This window comes from Sminthopsis crassicaudata, chromosome 2, assembly GCF_048593235.1.
Source record: "Sminthopsis crassicaudata isolate SCR6 chromosome 2, ASM4859323v1, whole genome shotgun sequence".
Classification (NCBI taxonomy): domain Eukaryota; kingdom Metazoa; phylum Chordata; class Mammalia; order Dasyuromorphia; family Dasyuridae; genus Sminthopsis; species Sminthopsis crassicaudata.
The window spans coordinates 509,956,294-509,978,193 of NC_133618.1; the positions used below are offsets into that span (position 1 = coordinate 509,956,294).

Here is a 21,900-nt window from a genome sequence, read left to right on the forward strand (position 1 = left end):
CCGAGGCTTCTTTAGCCAAACCGTCAGAGGGGTAGAGACGCTGGTAAAAGAAGCTTGGCTCGCTTAGGCACCTGCAGAAAGGAGAGAGGAGGGGGATGAGGGCGAGGACGACGACGGTTGGAGAGCTCTTGCGCGGTCCGCACGGCGCCTGCGCAACTGCCTGAACGCTTTCCCATTCTCTGAGAGACCGTTGGGGGCGGCCCGGAGCGGCCGCTCGCGAGCCGCGTGCGCGAGCGCCTGGGCCGCGCGTTCCCCGACCGAGTCCTCGGCGCGCGCCTCCCGCACCCGGTCCTCCCATTTGCCCCAAACGACCGGGCCCCATCGGGCAGTTCATTCTCCGCCCGCCTCTTCCAGACCTCAGCTCTCGACGGCGGCCTCAGGATGAAGCAGCAAAGGCGGCGAAGGCGGCGACTGTGAAAGGTTTGTGAGGAGGGAGGAAGGGCCCCTTGGAGACCCCCGCCCCCGCCCGGCCCTTCCCCGCTCCCGGCCCGGCCCGGGCTGGGCTCTCCCAGCGCCCCCTGCGGACCGCGTAGTTTTCTCCTCTCGAGCCGCGCCCGCCCCGAGGCGGCTCCGGCTGCCCGGGTTGCTAGGTAGGCCTCGGCGGCGGGGCAGGCGTGAGGAGCGGCGGCCAGGGCGGGGAGGCTCCCGGCTGTCCGCCCAGTCTGAGGGGAGCCGGCGGCCCCTGCCCACCGGAGCCCTGCCTCTCGGGTCGTGCTGGGCGGGGGCGAGTCCATCAGCCCCTCGGTGCTCCCTGCGCCCAGATCCTGGCGCGCCTCTGGGGGCCGACCCCCATCGTGGTGTCCCCCTCCCCCAAAGATGTGCATTTCAGTGGGATGCAGAAGGCAAGGGTTTGTTCGTTAAAGGGAAGGGGGCAGGTAGAGAGAGGCACTGGCGAGCCCTTTTTGTGTGTGTTTGTCTCTCCTCCACAGCTCCTCCTCCCACCTTTATCCATGATAGGTTTCCTTGTGTCTGTGCCTTTTACAATGGAGATGGTCCTCGCAAAAATGCCAGGTTCTTACAATGGGAATGAATGCAAGGTGGCTGTTCTGCAGAATTTCAAGATGCCGGTATTCAGTACCGGGTTTGTGATATTTTAGATTCCTCCTTCCAGTTTTTTCCTTTTTAATCTTACTTTAAGCATTTTTAAAAATCGTAAAATAATGGCAGTTTGGGGAAAAATTAGGATCTTAGTAGGGCCTGTGGCATTGCACCTAGTGCATTTGAATGGAACGTTAGAGCAGATAGGTTTTTTTTGTTTTGTTTTTAGGGTGGAGGTGCCTGCTACCTAATTTGATTTCTCTGTCCTTATATTAAAATTCTTTTTGTTTTTAGATGGTGGATGTTAATGTTTCTGCTGGTGGAGATAGCACCAGGAGAAAAATGGAGGCCCTGACAGACAGTGCAGTTGAAATTGTCCCTTCTGAGCTCTATGATTCAGCGAGGGCGAAAATAGCTGCTAATCTACAGTGGATCTGTGCTAAAGCCTATGGAATCGGTATGATAATTTTCCAAAAATGCCTCCTCTTAATTTTTTTTATTATGGCTCCTGATCCCTCTCCTGTCTTAAAAAATAAGAAATTTAGTAGTACCTTACAACCTCAATATCATTGTTTTTTTTCACATCCCATGAAAAACAAATTATGGGGAATGAAGAAATTTATCAGGATCTTGCCTAGATGCTGGCTAGTCTGTTGTCAGTGAATGTACTTAGAAACATATCAAAATGTATTTACTGGAACAAGAATGGTCTGGTAAAGGACCTGTCAGTTATTTATCTGCCAGCTTTGAATACCGCCTCTCTTAGTCTGAAAACACTTATTCCTTGTCTGGTGGTTTTGATAGGTGAGTTCTGAGACCTTTATACTTAAGTTTGGCGAGTTTGATGCCCTGAAATTTAAAGAATGTGAAATTGGGTGTTTTGAATCATTAATTGTTTCAAAAATATCATTGCTGCATCTTTTCACTGATAAATTTGTTTCATCCTGAAATACAGAGGGAAGGGAACATTCAATGTGAAGATGTAAATTTAGTAAATATAGAGCATTGACAGTTACACTGTAAAGAATTTGTAAATGGTACACAGCTTTTCTAAGGCATGTTAAATGTTTAAAAACTTTTTATAATTAAGTCTACAACGCACTATAATTCTTCATTAAAAAAACCCACATTAATTTCTTCACAATGATTAACCTTAATTATCCTGAGAAACAAGCCAACTTTGTAATTTTAAGGTTGCTAAACCCTTAATAGATCAATAATTGACATGTTCTTAGAACTTGGCTGAGCAAATTATTCTTAAATTCAATTGAGACTTAATTCAGTATACTTATTCAGAAAGGCAAATGGATAGAGGATGGGGCTTTAAGATTGGATTCAATACCTGTTTTCAACACACAGACTTATATGATTATGAACAGATAATCTAATCTATCAGTGCTTTGGGCAACTCTAGGACTAGTTGTAGAAGAATTACTGATCAATATTGATGGAGGAAGTTTATACACTGGGAATTTCTCATACTTAAGAAATCATAGGCCACCAGCTCCCTTTCCCAAATATAACACTGTTGAGTTTAAGTTTCTCTCTTGAAAAAAGATTTCTGAACAGGCACAAATTAATAGATCCCATCCCCATATATAGAATTTTGTGATTCAGTTTCAGTCTTTGTTAGGTATTTTTTGGAAAATATGTTTGCTTTAGTAAAAGCATTTTCTTTTTAATACTAAGCCTATAAATGGAATTTCCTTTAAACAAAGTGTAATCTAGTTTTGAAAACTTCATGAATTGGCATTTTGTATGTGACAATATTTCAGCAGTTGGAATTGAGATCTTGTATAATAGTTACAGTTGTTATTAGTCATGAGGACAAACATGTTTTGTAACTTATAGGGATTAAATACACATATGCCCTATTTTGTTTTAGAACGCCTTTATTAGTGTTTTAAAATATTGTTTTATAGCTACTGAAAGTGACTGTATTAGAGTAGAAATAGGGAAAATGGTTTGTTTCTTTTACATTTGTGTGTTTATAGTTATACATTTGAAAAGCTAATAACTCTGAAAAGGTCTTGAAAAACTTCTACAATCCATTTTTCTCCCAATTTCTTCTTAAGGATGAGTTTTAATTTTGATTTTAAATTAGTGTCAGCACTTAGCACTTCAGTAGTGAATAATATGTATAATAATTTCTTTAATTTCTTATGTTAATTTGTTTAATTTTATTTTCATCATAAGATATCACTTGATACTTATTAACCTTCTTTGTAGTAATAAGATATTCTTAAAGCTGATAATATTTTTAACTTGCCAAAAGGTAAATATTTTCTACGTGGTACAAAATGAAGGGATGGGATTCATGTAGTAAACACTAAATAAATATTGAATGAATGAAAAATAGAAATCTAAGCCAGAATTGGAGGAGAATGGAGACTTATCATCTTAAGATTGAATTGCCATATTTCTGGGAGTATTAGTCTGGAATGTCATTTGGTAGTAGCCTTATTTCTAGTAGTATGTGCATTGCTTTTTCATTCATTTGTACGTGTTCAGAAATCTTTTTCAACTATTATACATAATAAACTCAACAATACTTATATTTGGGAAAGAGAGTTGGTAAATTGAAATTTTTATTTTTTACATTTTTACAAACTGATGAAAAAACTTAGAATTTTAGGGTTTGTATTATTTTATTGGTAATCATGCTATGTAAGAATACCTATTTCTAGCAAGTTTAGAGTTTGATTGAAATCTTTCATTAGTATCTTATTGATTTCTTTGAAAAGGATTTTGTGTGTGTATGTAGTCTGAACATAATGCTTTTTTTTTTTTTTTTTAGTTCTCTATACCACTTAGATCTGGACTTTTGAATTGGGACTTTTTTCTTTATAAGAGTTTTTGTGATAATGTTATATGCATGTACTTAAATATATTTTTAGAAAATTATTCAGTAGAGATATGAAATCAAACAATATTCTTTTAACCTGTTTTGTTTGTTGTTTAATTGAAAGTGTGTTGAAATTCTACAGGAGGAATTTGAAGTACTTTTTATTTTAACAAACTCTTGTCATTATTCTTCTGTACCATTGTAATAATCAGTGCATCTGTCATTTGTAGTAAATAGGACTACAATGGGACTCTGCCATTTCTAATGCCTTGGATTATTAGCTTCTCTTAATATGGTTTTACAGAGGCATTTCATCTAGTTTTTATTCACTATTAAAGCAGTAGGAAAGAGTAGTAGGTCTTGTTTCTTTTTTTACTTTTATATTATGTTTGGATTTTTTCATTCTTTTTTTTTTTTTCTTTTGTTAAGTCTCCTGAGTCTTTTTGTTAGTGGCTTTATGCTATGTACATAACACCCTAAAGTCTTGGTGTAGTTTTAAATTTTAGTAGCTTTAATAGTTTTAAATTATTCCAAGACTTTTGGGATAATTCTGTATTTAAAGGTAACATTGAGATGTTGAAAATTGTTCCTTTAGGAATCACTAAAACTTTTTAGTTAAATGAGAAAACATTGACATTTATAGGTGGAGGCAAGGAGACAAAAAATAATTTATTCTATTGGATTTTTCTCTTATTTAAATTTTGTACTATACATATTTTAATAGTATCATATTTTGTGTGTATCTTATGAAATTTAATAATCAAATACCTATTTTTTTCAAATATGAAAATTGGTGTATTTCCTTCATTTTTACATGTGAGGGAAGAGAACCAAAATTAAATAATTTGCTTAAGTTTATGGAACTTGACATTTCTTTTTGGCATTTCATCTCTGTTGAGTTGATTTGAAAGAAAAAAATCATCTTTTCAGACAGGGATTCTTACCTTGGATTTCAGAGTATCTCTTGTCACCTGACTTGAAATCGGGAAGACTTGAGTTAAAATTGAGCTTCAAATATTTGCTAGTTGTGTGGCTGAGCATTTTACTTCTTTTTGCTTCTGGTTCCTCATCTGTAAAAAGAGAATAATACCTCCCTCCCAGAGTTGTTTTGAGGGTCAAATGAGATATTTGTAAAGTGTGTATAACACAGTGCCTGACATATAGTGGGTCCAATATAAATAAATGTTATAATACTTTGATATCTGTATATCATTATAATTGATTCCCTTTATAATCCTATTTTATTTTATTTTATACTTAAAAATAGTATTCTGAGAAGGTATCCATAGCCTTTATCAGACTGCCAAAGTGGTTCATGACACTAAGGTTAAGTATTGGATACACACATATATATACCTGCAAATGCTAAGAGATCACTCTGAGGGGCAACAATAGAGTATGAATAAAAAGTTTGTCATAAACACAGCATAATTAGATTTGGAGATAAAGCTCAGAATGTGAATTTCACAAAATCATAGAATTTGGGAATTGGAAAGGATCTTAGCAGCTATCTAATCTAATCAACACTTTGAAGGAATCAGTATTCTGGTAAATAAACCAGGTCTGAATAAAGTACTAGAACTAGTATCACTGAGAAGGGAGTTGCTTGTGGTACAAAGGGATACTTGTTTATGTTACTTAGAATTATTTCACATAATTTAGAAAAAAAAATTTAATGGTAGAAAATTCTTCTCTGCATGGCACATAAATTTATTTTGTGATAAAGCAAAAAGGTTTCTGTAAAGTCTCCTATATTTGACATTTCATAATTCTAAGTTACATATACGATAGTGAATGTTTAAAATCTTTGGGATTAGGACTTTTAACTATAATCTGTTGTGTTTTGACTATGACTTTTTCTTGCACATCTTTGTAGACATAAATCAGGGACAGAAAACATATCCTTAGGAAGCCATTTGCAGTTGGTGATGGGCGCAGAAAACATGTTGGAAGGTCTGCAGGCAAGAGAGTTTTTTAATGACTTGAAGTGACTGATCATAGCCTAGGCAAGGCAGAACAAGGGTTAAGTGTAATCAGAAGGGAGTTAATGGACTAGTTTTTTCAGGATCATGTGAATGGCAAATCTTCAGTGAATTCAGGGGAGTCAGGGGTGACTAAGAAGGTTGTAGCTGTGGAGAATAAGTTCTTTGTTATGATAGGAACATGATTTACTTAGAACATATTTTCTAAAGATTTGCTTGAGATTTAGAAGACAATCTTTAATTTAGGAGCCAGATAAATCTGTTTGTTTCTACATTATACTTATTTTGGGAAAAAGATCCCCATCTGCTTCCTTCAGAATTCAGTCACCCATGTGGCCCAGAGGGCAATAATGTCTGATCACTAGGACTCTGAATATATATTAGGATGTATGCAAATTCTTTCTCCATTTTTGCCATGAAAAGGACAGCATTTTTCATTATTTGTTCTTTGGAATTTTTTATTGATTGTTGTAGTCATTGTAGCAATATTTTTTTTGGTTCTTCCTTATGTATTAGTTCATACAGATTTTCATGTTTTTCTGAATTCCTCCTATTCATAATCTTTTACTGTATAATATTCTACCAAATTAGAATACCATATTTTTGCTATTTCTCACTCACACTTTGAAATTATTTGCTACTTCAAAGAGCATTGCTGTGTATATTTTGGCATATATGAATCTGTCTTTTTGGATTTTCTTGGAATATATGCCCAGTTGATGCCATTTGCTGTGTCCATGGGATATAGATAATTCTTTTCTTACATGATTTCAAACTGCCATTAAGAATGGGTGGACCTCGGGGCAGCCAGGTGGCGCAATGGATAGATCACCAGCCCTGAAATCAGGAAGACGAGTTTAAAATCTGGTCTCAGATACTTAACACGTCCTGGCTGTGTGACCCTGGGTAAGTCACTTAACCCCATTGACTTAAAAAAAAAAAAAAAAAGAATGGGTGGACTTGTTTATATAGTACTACCAGTATATTGGTATTGTGTCTTCCTGTAGCCATTTGCATATTGACTTTAATGAAACATTTAAACCATTTCTCCCCCCTCCCACCCCCACCCCCAGTTTATAGGGTATGAGGTGAAACCTCAGAAGCATGTTAATTTGCATTTCACTTACAATTGGAGAAGTGAGATGTGTTCAAATGGTGCTTTATATATTGGAGTTATTCTTCTAACATCTGTTCATAGCTTTTGACTACTAATTTTTTTGGGAATCAGAGCCAGACACATTTTTCAGCTTCTAGGAGAAGAAAATGCAAAGGAATAAAGGAAATCTATTACCATTGTGCATTGGTTCCCAGTTAACAGTTTGAGATCCAAATTATAGTCACTGAATATATAAACGGTTCTTAAAAAGATTTTTTGAAAAGACCCCAAAGTGAAGCAGAGCACATCTTGCTAAATCATTACTTAGGTCATATATAGAATTTTGAGAGAAAGTTGCTTCCCTCCTTCTCTCTCCTGTCTTATCCATTTGTGTCTTCTGTGTGGGGCAAAGGTTAGAGCAGGTATAACTGAGAAAATCCAGGTGCCTTTAGGAAGATCTCCATTGGCCTCTAAGTTAAGTGTTGATTTCTTTTTGTTTAGACTTCTTTTTAACTTGCCACGGTGTTAAAATGTGAATGAATGGGCAGGAAAAAGAAAAACAACATATTTTTGTAGGTATGTTCTTACCCAATTTGGGGGGTAAAATTTGCATTAAAAATACCAAGGTACTGGGAATTTTTGAGGTCTTAATTAAGAAATTAGAGAAAGACAACAAATACAAGTAGTTCCCAGTTTATGAATGTCTATATGTACATGTAGCTGTTACTCTCTATTACCTAATAACTGCTTATTTTGTGGAAATTCATGTGGGAAAAATTTAGGTGCTTTAGAAAATCTTTTAAGACTAGTAATAGAAGAAGGGAAGATGCTATGAAAAACAGCACTTTTAGGGGGAATTTATAACATTTAGAACTGGAAGGGATTTTAGAGATAATATGGTCCAGCCCGCCTCTTGGCTTTACTTTTCATTGAATGTATGTATAATTGTAGATGTTTAGACTGATCCACTTTTTGTGTTACTATTTTTCAATTCTGTTGTAACAGCACTTGCTGTAAATAAGGAAATTTGGTACTTGAATTCTTTTTGAATTTTTTCAAATTAGTTAATGGGAATATTGGTTGGGCCATGTTATAATATTGTTTAATCTAAAATAAGTGGCACAGACACTGGAATCTTGCTTGTATTATGGAATAAAGATAAGATTTGGCTGTAAGAAGGAACTTGGATAACTTTTGGTTTGATGCTGGTATTTAATTTTGATTTGAAAATTATATTTGCAGTTCAAAGGATGTTTGAAAAGTTGGATTAAAATGGTATTAAAAGATATGTAAATGTAAAGATAGAAGAAACTATTACTACTAATCAATCTTTATAACTAATGCTTTTCCTTTTTTTAAATTTTAAACAAATATTTTTTGATCAATTTTAAAAAAATTTGTTTTCAGTTCCAAATTATCTGCCTTCCCTTCCCTGCATTAAGAAGGCAAGAAATAATGATACCCAATATACAAAGGAAGTCATATAAAACATTTCCATATTAGCTATGTCATAGGAAAAAATGCAGAAAAAATGCTTCCATTTTATACGAAGTTTATTTCTCTCTGGAGGTAGGTAATCAGTTTTCATCATGGGTCCTTTGGAAATTGTCTTGCATCATTGAATTGATCAGAATAGTTAAATCTTTCAGGTGATTGTAGTTGCAATATTGTTGTTGCTGAGTCCAGTGTTCTAGTTTTTGTTCACTTTACTTTGCATCCATTTATATGCATTCCCAAGTATTTCTGAAACCATTTTCTTCATCATGTCTGTCTATTATATCACAATAGTATTCCATCATAATTATATACCACAAATTTTTCAATTGATTAGAATTTTCTCAGTTTGCAATTCTTTGCTACCACGAAAAGTGGTTACTTATGTTTATCAAAGTGCTTTTGTATATATGAGCTTATTTGAGCTTCCTAGGATCCTTTTGAGATTGAGTAGGACAGGGGTCATCATCATCTTACCAATGGATAAAGTTACATATCTGTTTAATGCCATTAACATGTTATAAAATTATTCAGATTTTCAAAAGCAGTATTTTATTGTGTTCCTGTTCATTATATACTAGTAATATATTAATTTTTGACTATAAAGTATATTAGTAATACATTGGATAACTTAGTTGTGAATCTTTGCCAGCCAGGATATCCCAATTTTTATTGGAAAATATATGTACAGCCATTACTCAGGCTGATCTAAAGTCCATGTTAGAGGTCTTATTGGAAATACTCATTGAATTTGGTATTACTTTCTCATTGTTTCATGCACTAGCTTTGAGGGCATCCAGTCTTTGAGAGAACTCTTAGAACTTTTGGGCTTTAACCCTTGTTGTTAGAAATACACTTTTGTTCTCTATTACTGACAAGTATCTGTTAAAAAAGATTTTGGGATGGAGGGGTGTGTATGTATGTATATATAAAAATATAAGGCAGAGTTCTTAGCTGAGGGTTTTGAATGAGACTGAACCATAGGAGATTTGAGGATGGATAAAAACATTTGGAAAAGTCACTGGGGTAAGTGAATAGGTTACAAAGATGGAAAAGTGTTGCCTTGATATAATGAAGACCCAGTTGAGAATATGTAACCTAGATTTGTAGTGAATATAGGCATCATGGTTTGGTTATTTTTCTCCAGTTTTGTCTAAGTAGCACATGAATTAGAGGGATGTAGAGAAGAAAGAGAACAAGCCTTTTTATTAAGTGCTTACTATGTATTAGATATAGTGCCAAACACTTTAAAAATATGGTACTTGAGCCTCTTTAAACACTGTGAGGTGCTGTTATAATCCCCATTTTACAGGTGAGATTGATAGATGTTTAATGATTTGCTCAGGGTCATACAGCTAATGAGTATGTGAGCCTGAATTAGAACTCGGGTCTTCTTTGTTAGTACATTACAACACTCAATCCAGGGTGACACCTATTGTAGATGTAGGAGTACTCCTGAGGCAGGGATTGGTAAGGGGGGGGAGGAGGGAGACTGAGAGAGACGGAGAGAAGGAGAGCGGGAGAGGGAAAGAAGAAGAGAAGGAGAGAAGGCGAGAGGGAAAGAGAGAGGGAGAAGGGAGAGGGGAAATAGTGTCCAATCAAACTGTTTTATCCAAGGATCAAAAATTGGAAAGAGATTGTAGTTGGTGTAATGGAAGTGGTTTGGGAAAGAAATGAGAATTTGAAAAATTGGAGGTCATGGTGAGGACCAGACTCTGAATTTATTAAAGAAGTAAGGAGGGAGTGGAAAGAGAGTGTCTTGAAGCCCAATAGATTGATCTTGATTGGGTGATATAGGATGAATGAACCTCAAAAAAGGAAAGATTACTGAGTATTATAGATGGAGAACTTGGAAATGGTGGTGGAGAAAAGCAAAAAATATTGCTAATTGTTTTTTATTAGAACTGGGAGATATGAAAGTACATTTCATTTCCAGAGACAGTGGCCAGGGTAGTTTTATCATTAGGATGGCCCCAGTTCTTAATAAGCACAAGAATATGAAAGCAGTGAGAAAGGAAAAGGTTTTTCTTTTTAAAGTTTGTTACTTTTGGAGCAGTCATTCTAGAAGGCATGGTGGCAAGGGCAGAGAGCAGCTTTGGAGTAGGAAGTGATTGTAGTTAAGGGTGCTGGCAGATTTGAATAGTGATAGGGGTTTGGATTTATTGGGATAGGGGAGAATTTGGTCATATTAAAAAATGAATTCAGGTTATCACTAGGGGGTTTGTGTTGGGTGGGAATGGAATTAATAGGGTGTGAGGCTACTATGTTGTGTATAGCTTGAAGAGGTGGAGAGATAATAGATGCAGATAAAATATCTGATAATCATAATTGAGCAAAACAAATCCACACATCTGCTGTGTTCCAAACCTTAATGTCTCAGCTTCTCTTTCAGGAGGTTTTAGCATGTTTCTTCCTCTGTCCTCTGGAGTTACTCTTGATCAATTGATTGCATCGAAGAAAAATTCTTGTCTTTCCAAATGTTCATTTTGAGTATTGTTATCTTTGTATACATTATTGTCCTGATCCAGAAAGATCTGAGTTCAAATGCAGTCTTAGATATTTAACAAGCTATATGACCTTGTACAAGTGATTTAACAAGTGACTAAACTTGAGTCAGTTTTCTTAATTGTAAAATGGTAATTATAGCACTAAATCTCCCAATGTTGTTGGGAGAATTAAATGAGATAGTATTTGTAAAGTACTTAGCACAGTGTTTGGTACAAAGTGGGTTAAATGATTTTTTCCTTCCTTGCCTCCTTTCAATTTATGTAACAATTTTTTCTAGCCATTTCCAGTTAGTGGGAACCCCTGGAACCCCCTTTGTTTTCTGTTTATTGATGTAAATTGTAAATAGTTTTGTGCACATTGATCCTTTTCTTCTTTTTTTTGAGGCTTATTAGTGGTATTGCTGAATCAAAAATATAGTGGTACCTTGATACTCATATGCTTCACAGTGCATTGAATTTGGTATTTGACTCATTTTGATGAAAAAAAAAAATTCTTCATCACTTGAGAAGCTTGCTCACAGTTTTAGCTCTTGGTTGTTTTCTTAGTTGAGCAGTAGACATATGAGGATACCTACCTCCACTGCTGCTTCAGCCATTGGCAGCTTCTATCTAGGGAAGGCAACAGAATGCAGGACTGTTAAGTTTGGAGGCCATGGTGGTGAGGTTGTATGAATTGGTAAACAGGTTGTGGGGCAGTTTCTGCTGGATGAGGTGACTGTACTATATAGTTTCCTAGTTCTCAAAACAGTAGTACTGGAAGGCGCACGGAATGGCCAGTGTGCTCAGCAGAAGCAACAGGGATAGCAGCAGCGGTGGGAGCCCAGGTAAAGGTGCCACGACTCCTGGAAGTCTTCAGCACCCAATAAAGGCCATAGTCCAGAACTCAGGGCATTGGAATGCATGATATCATAGCTTCCACCTGCATATCCAGGCATCTTACCCAGCCTTCAGCTTGCAAGGAGCTGGGTTCCTTTCACAAAATGAGTTGTTGGGTCAAGAAGGGAAGAGCTCAGCTGGGCTGGCTTGTTGCTCTGCTGCCCTGACTTTGTCTCTTTGGGGAATTGGGTGGGAAGAGATAGACTGTGAACTGGAGATGTACTCCTTATTGAAAAAAGTTGTTCTGTACTTGTCATTTTCGCTATTTGTGCCTTCTAGAACCAATTAAGTTAAATACCAAGGTACCACTATATGTAGAATTTAGTGATATTTTGGACATAATTCCAAATTCCTTTTTTAGAATGATAGGACTAGTTCATTTTTTGAAATATTTTATATATTCACTTTTATTTCCTCTTTTTGAGACTTACACCTTTCTTTTTATGTTGCATTTCTCCTATTGTTATTGCTAACATTCCTAGAATAGTTAGGGATAGAGATAGCATTAGAGAAAACCAGGTACCTTTGCTTTAGTTTATTAAGAAGACTTCTAGTGTTTGCTCATTGTAAATAATGCTAGATATGGGTTTTAGATATGTACTTGTTATCATGTAAAAGTGGTTCTTCTAACTTTATATTTTATGGAGCCTTCTATAAGTGAATGCTTTTTAAAAAGCTTTTTGTATTTATTAAAAATATTATTTGGAATTTTTTTTTTAAATGCAGTTATGTTAGTTATTTTCCTCCTAAATCATTCTTTCATACCTGCTGTAAATTCAGCTTCACCATATGGAATACTTTTTGAATAGATTGCTGATGTCTCTTTTTCAAATTTTTATTTATAATTTTTTTCAATTGATATTTATTAGTAGCATTGGGTTAGATAATTCTCTATTCTTTGAGAAGTAAATTTTTCTCAAAGAATTTTGGTAGAGTAGTTTTTCAACTTTTGGGAATGAGTAGCATAAGTTTTGTTCTTTCAGCATTTAATAAAATTCTGGAGATCTGTTTAGGACCAGGATTTTTTTTTTTTCCTTTGGCAGTTCCTTCACTGGACAGCTAGATAGTATTATAGGTGACATGCTTGAGATAGGAATATTTCTCTTAATGAGTTAAAATATGAGTTCACACATTTATTTTTCCCCTCCTTTTTAATCAAGTTAATGAAGGGTTTATAGACTTTAAGTCTTTTCAGAGAACTAGTTTTTCATGTTAATTTAGCATTGTTGGTCTTTTTCTTTATTTACTTCTCAACATTTACTTTTATTTAAAAATTTTTCAGTAAAATTTTTTCAGTATTTTATTTTTTCAAATATATATATAGTTTTCAACATTCATTTTTGTAAGACACTGTGTAAATTTTTCTTCTTCTCTTCCTCCCTCAAACAGCAGGTAATTTGATAAATGTGTGCAATTCTTTTAAACATATTTCTATATTTGTTATGTTGTGCAAGAAAAATCAAACCAAAAAGGGAAGGGACATGAGAAATAAAAAAACAAAAAAAGTGATTCATATTCAGTCTTCATAGTTCTCTCTCTGAATGCGGATTGTATTTTGCACTCAACTCTTGGAATTGCTTTAAATTTATCTCACTGTTGAGAAGAGCCAAGTCATCACAGTTGCTTATCACATAGTCTTGTTCCTGTGAACAATGATGATCTGATTCTACTTACTTCATTTAACATCAGTTCATGTAAATCTTTTGAGGTGTTTTTGAAATTAGCCTGCTCATCATTTCTGAACAATAGTATTCCATTGCATTCACATACCACAACTTATTTATCTATTCCCCAATTGATGGACATTCACTTAATTTCCAGTTCCTTGCCACTACAAAAATAGCTGCTACAAACATTTTTGCACATGGGTGTCCTTTGCCCTCTTTTAGTAAGATAGAACAGAAGATAGGCAGTTTTATAGCCTTTTCAGCAAAGTTCCAAATTGTTCTCTAGAATGGTTGGATCATTTCACAACTCCACCAACTATATATATATATATATAAATTTTTCCTATATTCCCTCCAATATTTATCATCTTCTTTTCTTGTCATCTTAGCCAATCTGAGAGATGTGAAGTGGTACTTTATTTGGATTTCTCTAATCAGTAGTAATTTAGAATATTTTTTCATATGACTAGAAATGGCTTTAATTTCTTCATCTGAAAATTGTTCACATCCTTTGACCATTATCATTTGGGAAATGACTTGTATTCTTATAAACTTGACTTGGTTCTCTACATATTTTAGAAATGAAGCCTTTCTCAGAACTCTTGTATGTAAAAAAATTTTCCCAGCTTTTTCTTCCCTTCTGATCTCGGCAGCATTGGTTTTATTTGTACAAAATCTTTTTAATTTAATATAATCAAAATTATCTATTTTGCATTTCATAATATTCTCAGTTCTTCTTTGGCCATAAATTCCTTTCTTCTCAGATCTGAGAGGTAAACTATCCCTTGTTCTTTTAATTTACTTATAGTGTCATTTTTATTATATTAGCTTGGCCTACCTATGAGCAATTGATATTTTTCCAGTTGTTTAGATCCAATTTTATTCATGTGAAAAAATGTTTTTAAATTTTGTTTATAATTTTTTGGGGGTTGTCTGGGCAAGTAGATTCTCAAATAAATATATTATCTATAGTTATTTTAAATGGGATTTTACTTTCTAACTTTTATTGCTGGACTTTGTTGGTAACTTATTGAAATGCCAATGATTTATGTTTTCCACAATTTTAAAATATTTTCTCTTTGTGCTTGTTTTGTGATTTTTACTTTATTTTTTATTGAGGGTTCTTGGTTCCCTTTCCTAACATTATATTCATTTTCTTTAGAATTTTTTCTAGTTTTTGTTTGTTCATTTTTACTTTTTTTCTTTGTATCTCACTATTTTATTGGCTTTGAGTTAGGGGTCTCTTGTTTTTATTTCTTGCCCTTTTTTTTTTTTCCTGTTGCAGATAGCTTTTCTATTACCACTTGGGCCTTTCCCTAATCAGTGTTTCTAATTTAATCTTAACCAGATTATTGGGACTGGTATTTTTAAGTGATTTCTTCATGAAGTTTGGATAGGATAGATTAGATCCCTGCATATTTACTCTGTTCTGTCTTCCTCTCCCTGTCCCTCTTCTACCTGACTATTTCTTGACATTTTGTTCTCTTCCTATTTAAGGTAGGGTGGTAGGGAATGGATGTCAGACTTGGTCACTGCCAAGAAGGGACAGAATAGAAGCCACCAGGATAACAAGGTACCAAAATCAAAATGGCATAGGCTAGATTTATCACAAGATTAGGGCCATTAGGTCTGTTATTTCATAAAGCTTTACATTTTATCGGCAGAGATTTGTTTATCATCTTCTCATTGCAATTTTAGTAATATATTTGACCAATTTCTTTTTCTTTCTTTGAAATATTGCAGTTGATAGTTAATGCAGATAAGTGCCAACACTATCATCTTATTGGAAGCCTTGGTTTCCTAGTTTTATGAAGAGCTTGTCTTAGTGTGTGCTGTGTAAATGAAGGCTTTCTCTTTTAAGTTTGAGTTGGGGCCAGAAAGCCTAGCCGAAGAAGCAGATATGGAAGAATAAAGTGGTTAGGTGAATTGAGATATGTTCATATCATCAGATAATTTAATTTTATTTTGTATTCTTTGTGATTTTTTTTGCTTCTGACTGACAAATTAAACCTAATTCATCACATTTCTTTCTTCCCCATTCTGGCCCCTCAGAATGGAGCAGAGAATTTGAAGTAAGTTTTTGTAGTGCACAGAACAAAATTATCTTCGGGTAGATGATTTTATATTTAAATCTCCTGCCTAGCACATTTCCAGATTTGTTAGTTAAAAGTTTAGCTTAGCCAAGAGAGCTTTCAAAAAGAAAACAAAGAAATCTGGAACTTTAAGCAAATAATAATAATAATTATTATATTTATTATATATTATATGTAATATATTATTATTAAGCAAATATTTATTAATTTAAATATTTGCTGTGACTTAGAGTGTATTTTGTTTATATTTCTACCCTTATCATGTATGAACCATGTATATGCAGATTTCTAGTTGAATTCCAAGTATAAAAGCTGGCGTGGAATACATTTATAATTTTTTTTATTATCACTTAAAAAGAATTAAAAAAAAAAAAAAAGATGGTGTATAAAATTCTCTCTCTCTGAGGCAATTGAGATTAAATGACTTTCTCAAGGTCACACAGCTAGGAAGCATTAAGTATCTTGAGATTAGATTTGAACTCAGGTCCTCCTGACTTTAGGGCTAGTGCTCTATCCACTGCACTACCTAGCTGCCCCTATAGGGGAATTCTCATCAGTGACAAAAGGTTGGATGGTCAAATGTTGCAAGAGGTAGGAAAGAAAAATGACCACTGAGCATCTGTACATTAAGTTAAATAAATGGTATAAGTTTCTTCTTGTAGAAGGATAAGTTGGGCCATTTCAAGAAAGCAGCTTCTGGTGTACAGAGAAATGGTTGAGTGAATCCATGGGTGATAGGTCATCTAATAATGGTCAGAGGATGAAGGTAAAAATAGTGTTAGTTAGTTAGTTGTTAGTTAGTTTCTGAATAGTGCTGAGGCAGCTTTGCTGTAAGCAAACCTGCTTTAAACAGAGAGGTCTGCTGTTTTCCTAGGGTGTGTGTGTGTATATATATATATATATATATATATATATATACACATATATATACATATATAAAATGAATGGGACTTTTAGAAATTCTCAAATACTGACAGTCATTACCCATTTTGGGTCATTCATTTAGGAACAGATAGGATATTATGAAATTCCGGGCAAAAAACTGAAATGTTGGTATTGATAGTGGTTTAATGCTTCTGTCTAGAAATTATAAAAGAGGAAGGTAAATTCAGGAGTTGAACAGATATGGCAGTTGAAATTGGATTTTGAATTTCTAGATCATGGATTTAAAATGCAAGAGTGATAATGATAAGTAAGGGATAAATTACATCTAACCAAATGCATGTAAGATATTTTCTTAGACTGTTGCAAAGGTAATAGGGCTTTAAATTAAAAAGGTAGGTAAAGGGCGAGAATTGTTTTTTGTAACTCTGATTTGATACCACGGAGGATAGCAAATACAATAAAGAGAAATAACAACAGAAGAGAAGAACAGGAAGGACTGCCTGTAATACAACCCCATTGTATAAATTATGTTAAGAAGAGTGAATTAGAGATCCTGACCCAGAGGAGCAAAATTAACTTCATAGGTGTAGGTATCATTGAAACTTAATAACATGGCTTTCATGACTGAAAGTTGAATTTAAAGGAATATACCTTATTAACAAAAGAGAGGTATTTGTATAGTATAACTATATTTATTTGAAGAAATCTAGTACTCTGAGTACCCTGAGGGAATGAAATGTGGAAGAGAGAATTTGGGTGAGGATCAATAGAAGTGATACTGTTGGGTAAGTAAATTATATATTACATACATAGAAAGGATTAGATGAGTTTGGTAAAAAAGATTTTGAGGCTTGTATGTAAACGTATTATAGTAGTGTTAAAGGACTTTAGCTTTCCGGGCATCTCTCTGCTGGTATTTTTTCTCTGTTAAAATCAGAGCAACTGGTAAATTAGTGACTTAGGGGAATTGCTATTCTGGACTTGATTCTTACAAAAAGGAGGAACTGGTTGTTGAGGTAGAAATGACAGAAACCTGTGGGTTATACAACTTATGATGCAAATAGAGGAAAGCTAGACATTGTTTGATGTTTATTCATTTTGAGAGAACAGATTTAGAGAATTCAAAGAAAGGGTAGGATATAGTAGCCTAATATTTTGAAGGGAAAATTGAATTGGGAAGCTTTCAGAAAAAAATAAACCAAAAAACTATAGCACCAATAGAAAATTATTCCAAAGAGAGGGAAAAGAGGCACTGTCTAAAGAGATGAATGTTCTGATTTTAAAAAGACTTATAGAATTAAGAGCAAATAACTAAAGATAAATAATGAAAGAATAATATAATCTTGTAAAAATAGTGTCAGTAACACTGAAGGCAAGAATAAGCTGTGTCTGGTGAGGAATGCTTAGGACCAAAACAAATATTTTTTTTTGAAATTATATTGGAGATAAGAAAAGGATCCAAGTATAGATGATGATTGCTCCTTGGGGATGGGAGGTGATAACTGACAATGGTGAGAAGACTGAATTGCTAAACTCTTATTTTGCTTGTTTTTTCTTCCCAGGAGAATTGTTTTTGAACTGACTACAGAAGAACAAAAATAGTTAGGGAGTGTAAAATTAAGGTAACTAAGGAGACAGAATCTGACTTCCCTCATTGAGTTGTTACCAGTCTTGAGCAGATATTACAGAGTACTACAGAATAAAAATTGTAAACTATAGGATCAGTGAGATTGACATGTTTTGGTAAAATTTTAGTACATCATTTTTAAATTTTATTGATTGTGGCCTAGTAATAAAGTGATAAAAAAGATAAGACTAATTGTTTATTAAGTACTTATATGCAGGCATTGAGGATATGATGCAAGAAAGGTAACTATAGTCCTTGCCTTAACAGGCTTTACATTTTAATAAAGGAAAACAACATAGAGGACCTGAGAGGAGATGGTATAAGTGTAGCTCACTCCTCCTTTATAGAATCTGAGTTATGTTCAGAATCCCAAGAAAAAAGCACAAATCATTTCCATAAATTTTTTGATTTCTCATTTGAGAGACTTTATCAGAAGCCATTTTTCTAGCCCTCCCAAAATTTCTGGGAAGATTAATATCTATATCATTTAGCTAGTAAACTGAATTGTTACTTCTTTTACTTTCACATTCTCCTCCCCATAAATGCCAGTTGAGATCTGTTCTCTTTTCCTAATTATGGCTTCACAGATAAAATCTTCAGATGAACAAAGTCTTTTCATATTCTCTAATCTTTACGATTTTCAAAGATCCCAAGAAGTAGATCTGGAAGTTGGAGTATCTAATGACACCTTGGCTTTCCTCTAGTCACTATCCTAGTGACCATCTCTAATATAAAATTGATGTGAAACTTCCTATTCAAAAAGACAAAAAAAAAATTATCTTTGTAGTTTCTATACCTTCTGATATTGCAGAAGTGCCACAGCATCTCTCTACTAAGGTAGCTAGGTAAACAATGAAGAGACCTCTATACATGACTGGAGGCATGGACACTTGAGTCTCAGACAGTTTAAAGTTGTATAAACCAAGGCAAGTCACTTAATTTCTTCAATTTTCCTTTTCTGTCAAATGGAGATAATAAGGTCATTAGGATAATTTGGGTTAATATTTGTAAATGCTAGTTATTATATATGGGTATAAATCTGTAGTCTGGCAATGGCCCACTTAATTGTAAAGAATATTCTCTGCAAAATCTTTTTTATTTATCTAACTTCATGGACTTCTTTTTCTTATCCTTAGGGTGAAAACTAGGTTATCACATATATCACTTCTTTACTATTAAATAAATTGAAATGGGGAAATTGCTCTAAGTTGTTGATTTTTAAACCTCCTCAAAATCTGGAAGTCCTCATTCTGATTGTTGCAGTGAATAGCCCAAGGACAAGGTGTCTAGATATTGTGGATATGAAGCTTTGTCTTGGAATTGGGTGGTCATAGTGAATTAGGTGAGTTTTTATTCAGTCATCCATCTGTACAATACACTTATCAGGATGGAGATCAAAAGTTGAATAGATTAACCTTTCTCCCTAGTATTTATTTTAATATTTAACATTTGTGTTACCTTTCTGCACTGCAGTCATTGATACTTTTTATATGCATATCAATAGAGATTGTAGCTGCTACTTCCATGAATTTTTAGGTATTTATCAGGTCCATATTATAAACTGTCACCTAAATTGGTTAAGGTCACACAGATATTTAATGGTAATGCCCATTCTAAAATCCATCTCCTTGGATGACTAATTTGGACCTCTCAACTTTAGAAATAGTTACATGTTTATGAGGAGTGTAAGATGTACTAGCTTCCCAGCAATCAGTCAAGTATTTATTAAATGCTTACCAAATGCCAGATTAAGCTTTGGAGATACAAATATGAACAAAAATAGACATTTCTTATCCTTGAAGAAGACTTATGTAAATGAAAATATATAACAGCCCTTATAAAAACAGAGACCTAAATAGAGATATGTAATACTCATGATTGATTGAGCAGTCAGAAAAATGAAGATAATACCTTAAAAAATATACATATTTATGATAATACCAGACTACCAAAGGTTTGCTTTATAGAACTGAAGAAAATAACAAACTTCTTTAGTAGGAATAGATTAAGAATTTCAGAGGAGATATTTAAAAAATGAATAAAAGGAACCTAATGATATATTTAAAATCACATTATGAAATATTAATAATAAAACTATTTGGTTCTGGTTAAAAATGGAAAAGAAGATTAATGGAAAGGAATACATAAGTAAGACCTAGAAGACAGTGACCATTGCCTAGTATTCAAGAACAGAAACTACTGGAAGAAAGCTACCTCCTCAGCAAAAACCGATAAGAATATTGAAAAGTAGACTGAAAATAGGTTTAGATTTTTAAAAGATCTTTTTAATATGTCACTATCATTTCAGTTAAGGTGATTTAAATGGAAAAGGCAAAACCATAAACAGAGGAGAGTGGAAAAGAAGTACCTTTTCACAATTATGGTTGAAGAGAGAATTAAGAACCATACAGGGGAGATTAGTTAATTGATAATTAATAATAAATTAAGTATGCAACTAAAAAATCTAGAAAAAGAACAAAAACTTTCCAATTAAATACCAAAGTAGAAATTCTGAAAATCAAAGGAGAGATTAATAAAATGGAAAGTAAGAAAATTGTTGAATTAATAAATAAAACTAAGAGTTGGTTTTGTGAAAAAGTCAACAAAAAATAAACCTGTTAGCTAATTTGAGTAAAAAAAGGAAAGAAGAAAGCCAAATACTGTTATCAAAAATGAAGAGGGTGAACTTAACTCCAAGGAAAAGGAAGTTAAAGCAATAATTAGAAGCTATTTGGCCCAATTGTATGCCAATAAATTTGATAATCTAGTTGAAATGGATGATTATTTACAAACTAAATTACTTAACCCCATTTTGGAAAAAAGAAATTGAATAAGTCAATAATGAACTACCTAAGAAAAAATCTCCAGGGTCTGATGGATTTGCAAGTGAATTCTACCAAACATTTAAAGATCAATTAATTCCAATACTATATAAACTATTTGGAAAAGTAGGTCGACTCTTAACAAATTCCTTTTTTGACAGATATGGTGCTGATACCTAAACCAGGAAGAGCCAAAACAAGGAAAGAATATTATAGACTGATTTTCCTAATGAATATTGGTGCAAAAATCTTAAATAAAATAGTAGCAAAGAGATTACAGCAATTTATCACCAGGATAATACACTATGAATAAGGGATTTACACCAGGAATGCAGGGCTCATTCATTATAAGGAAAATTGTTAGGATAGTTGACCATATCAAAAGCAGAACAGAAATCATCTGATTATATTATATTTATATATATATATATACACATATATAAATTATATATAACCCTATTCCTAATAAAACACTATAGAGATAGGAATAAATGCCGTTTCCCTTAAAATGATAAATAGCATCTATCTAAAACCATCAATAAGATTATTTGTAATATGTGGCAGCTAGATGGCACAGTGGATAGAGCACCAGCCCTGAAGTCAGGAGGACCTGAGTCTGGCCTCAGACATTTAACACAACCTAGTTGTGTCATCTGGGGCAAGTCACTTAACCCCAATAAAAATAAGTAAGTAAGTAAATAAATAAATAAATGATTATATGTAATAGGCATAAGCTAGAAGCATTCCCAATAAGAATGGGGTGAAACAAAGGTACCCATTATCACCACATATTATTCAATATTATTCAGCTTTAGCTGAAAGAGAAGAAAAAAATTGAAAGATTTAGGGTAGGCAGTGAGAAAACAATTAACACTTTGCAGATTATATGATAGTATATATGTAGAGAAGAACCTAGCACACAAACTAAACAACTAGGAACAATTAGGAAATTAAGCAAAATTGTAGGA

General features: G+C 34.1%; 1 protein-coding gene across 3 annotated transcripts in view; it reads left to right on the forward strand.

Annotated features, from left to right (window-relative positions):
• Window positions 1–211: 211 nt before the first annotated feature.
• Window positions 212–21,900, forward strand: part of CAMSAP1 (calmodulin regulated spectrin associated protein 1) — a 68,839-nt gene continuing 47,150 nt past the window's right edge. For 2 of the 3 annotated variants that reach the window (XM_074294118.1, XM_074294119.1), the window contains exons 1-2: window positions 213–420; window positions 1,333–1,495. In XM_074294118.1, coding sequence (XP_074150219.1) covers window positions 1,333–1,495 — 163 coding nt within the window. In that variant the 5' untranslated portion in view covers window positions 213–420. Of the gene's footprint in view, window positions 421–1,332; window positions 1,496–21,900 lie in introns of all 3 variants that reach the window. The other variant, XM_074294120.1, reaches the window with a different exon arrangement.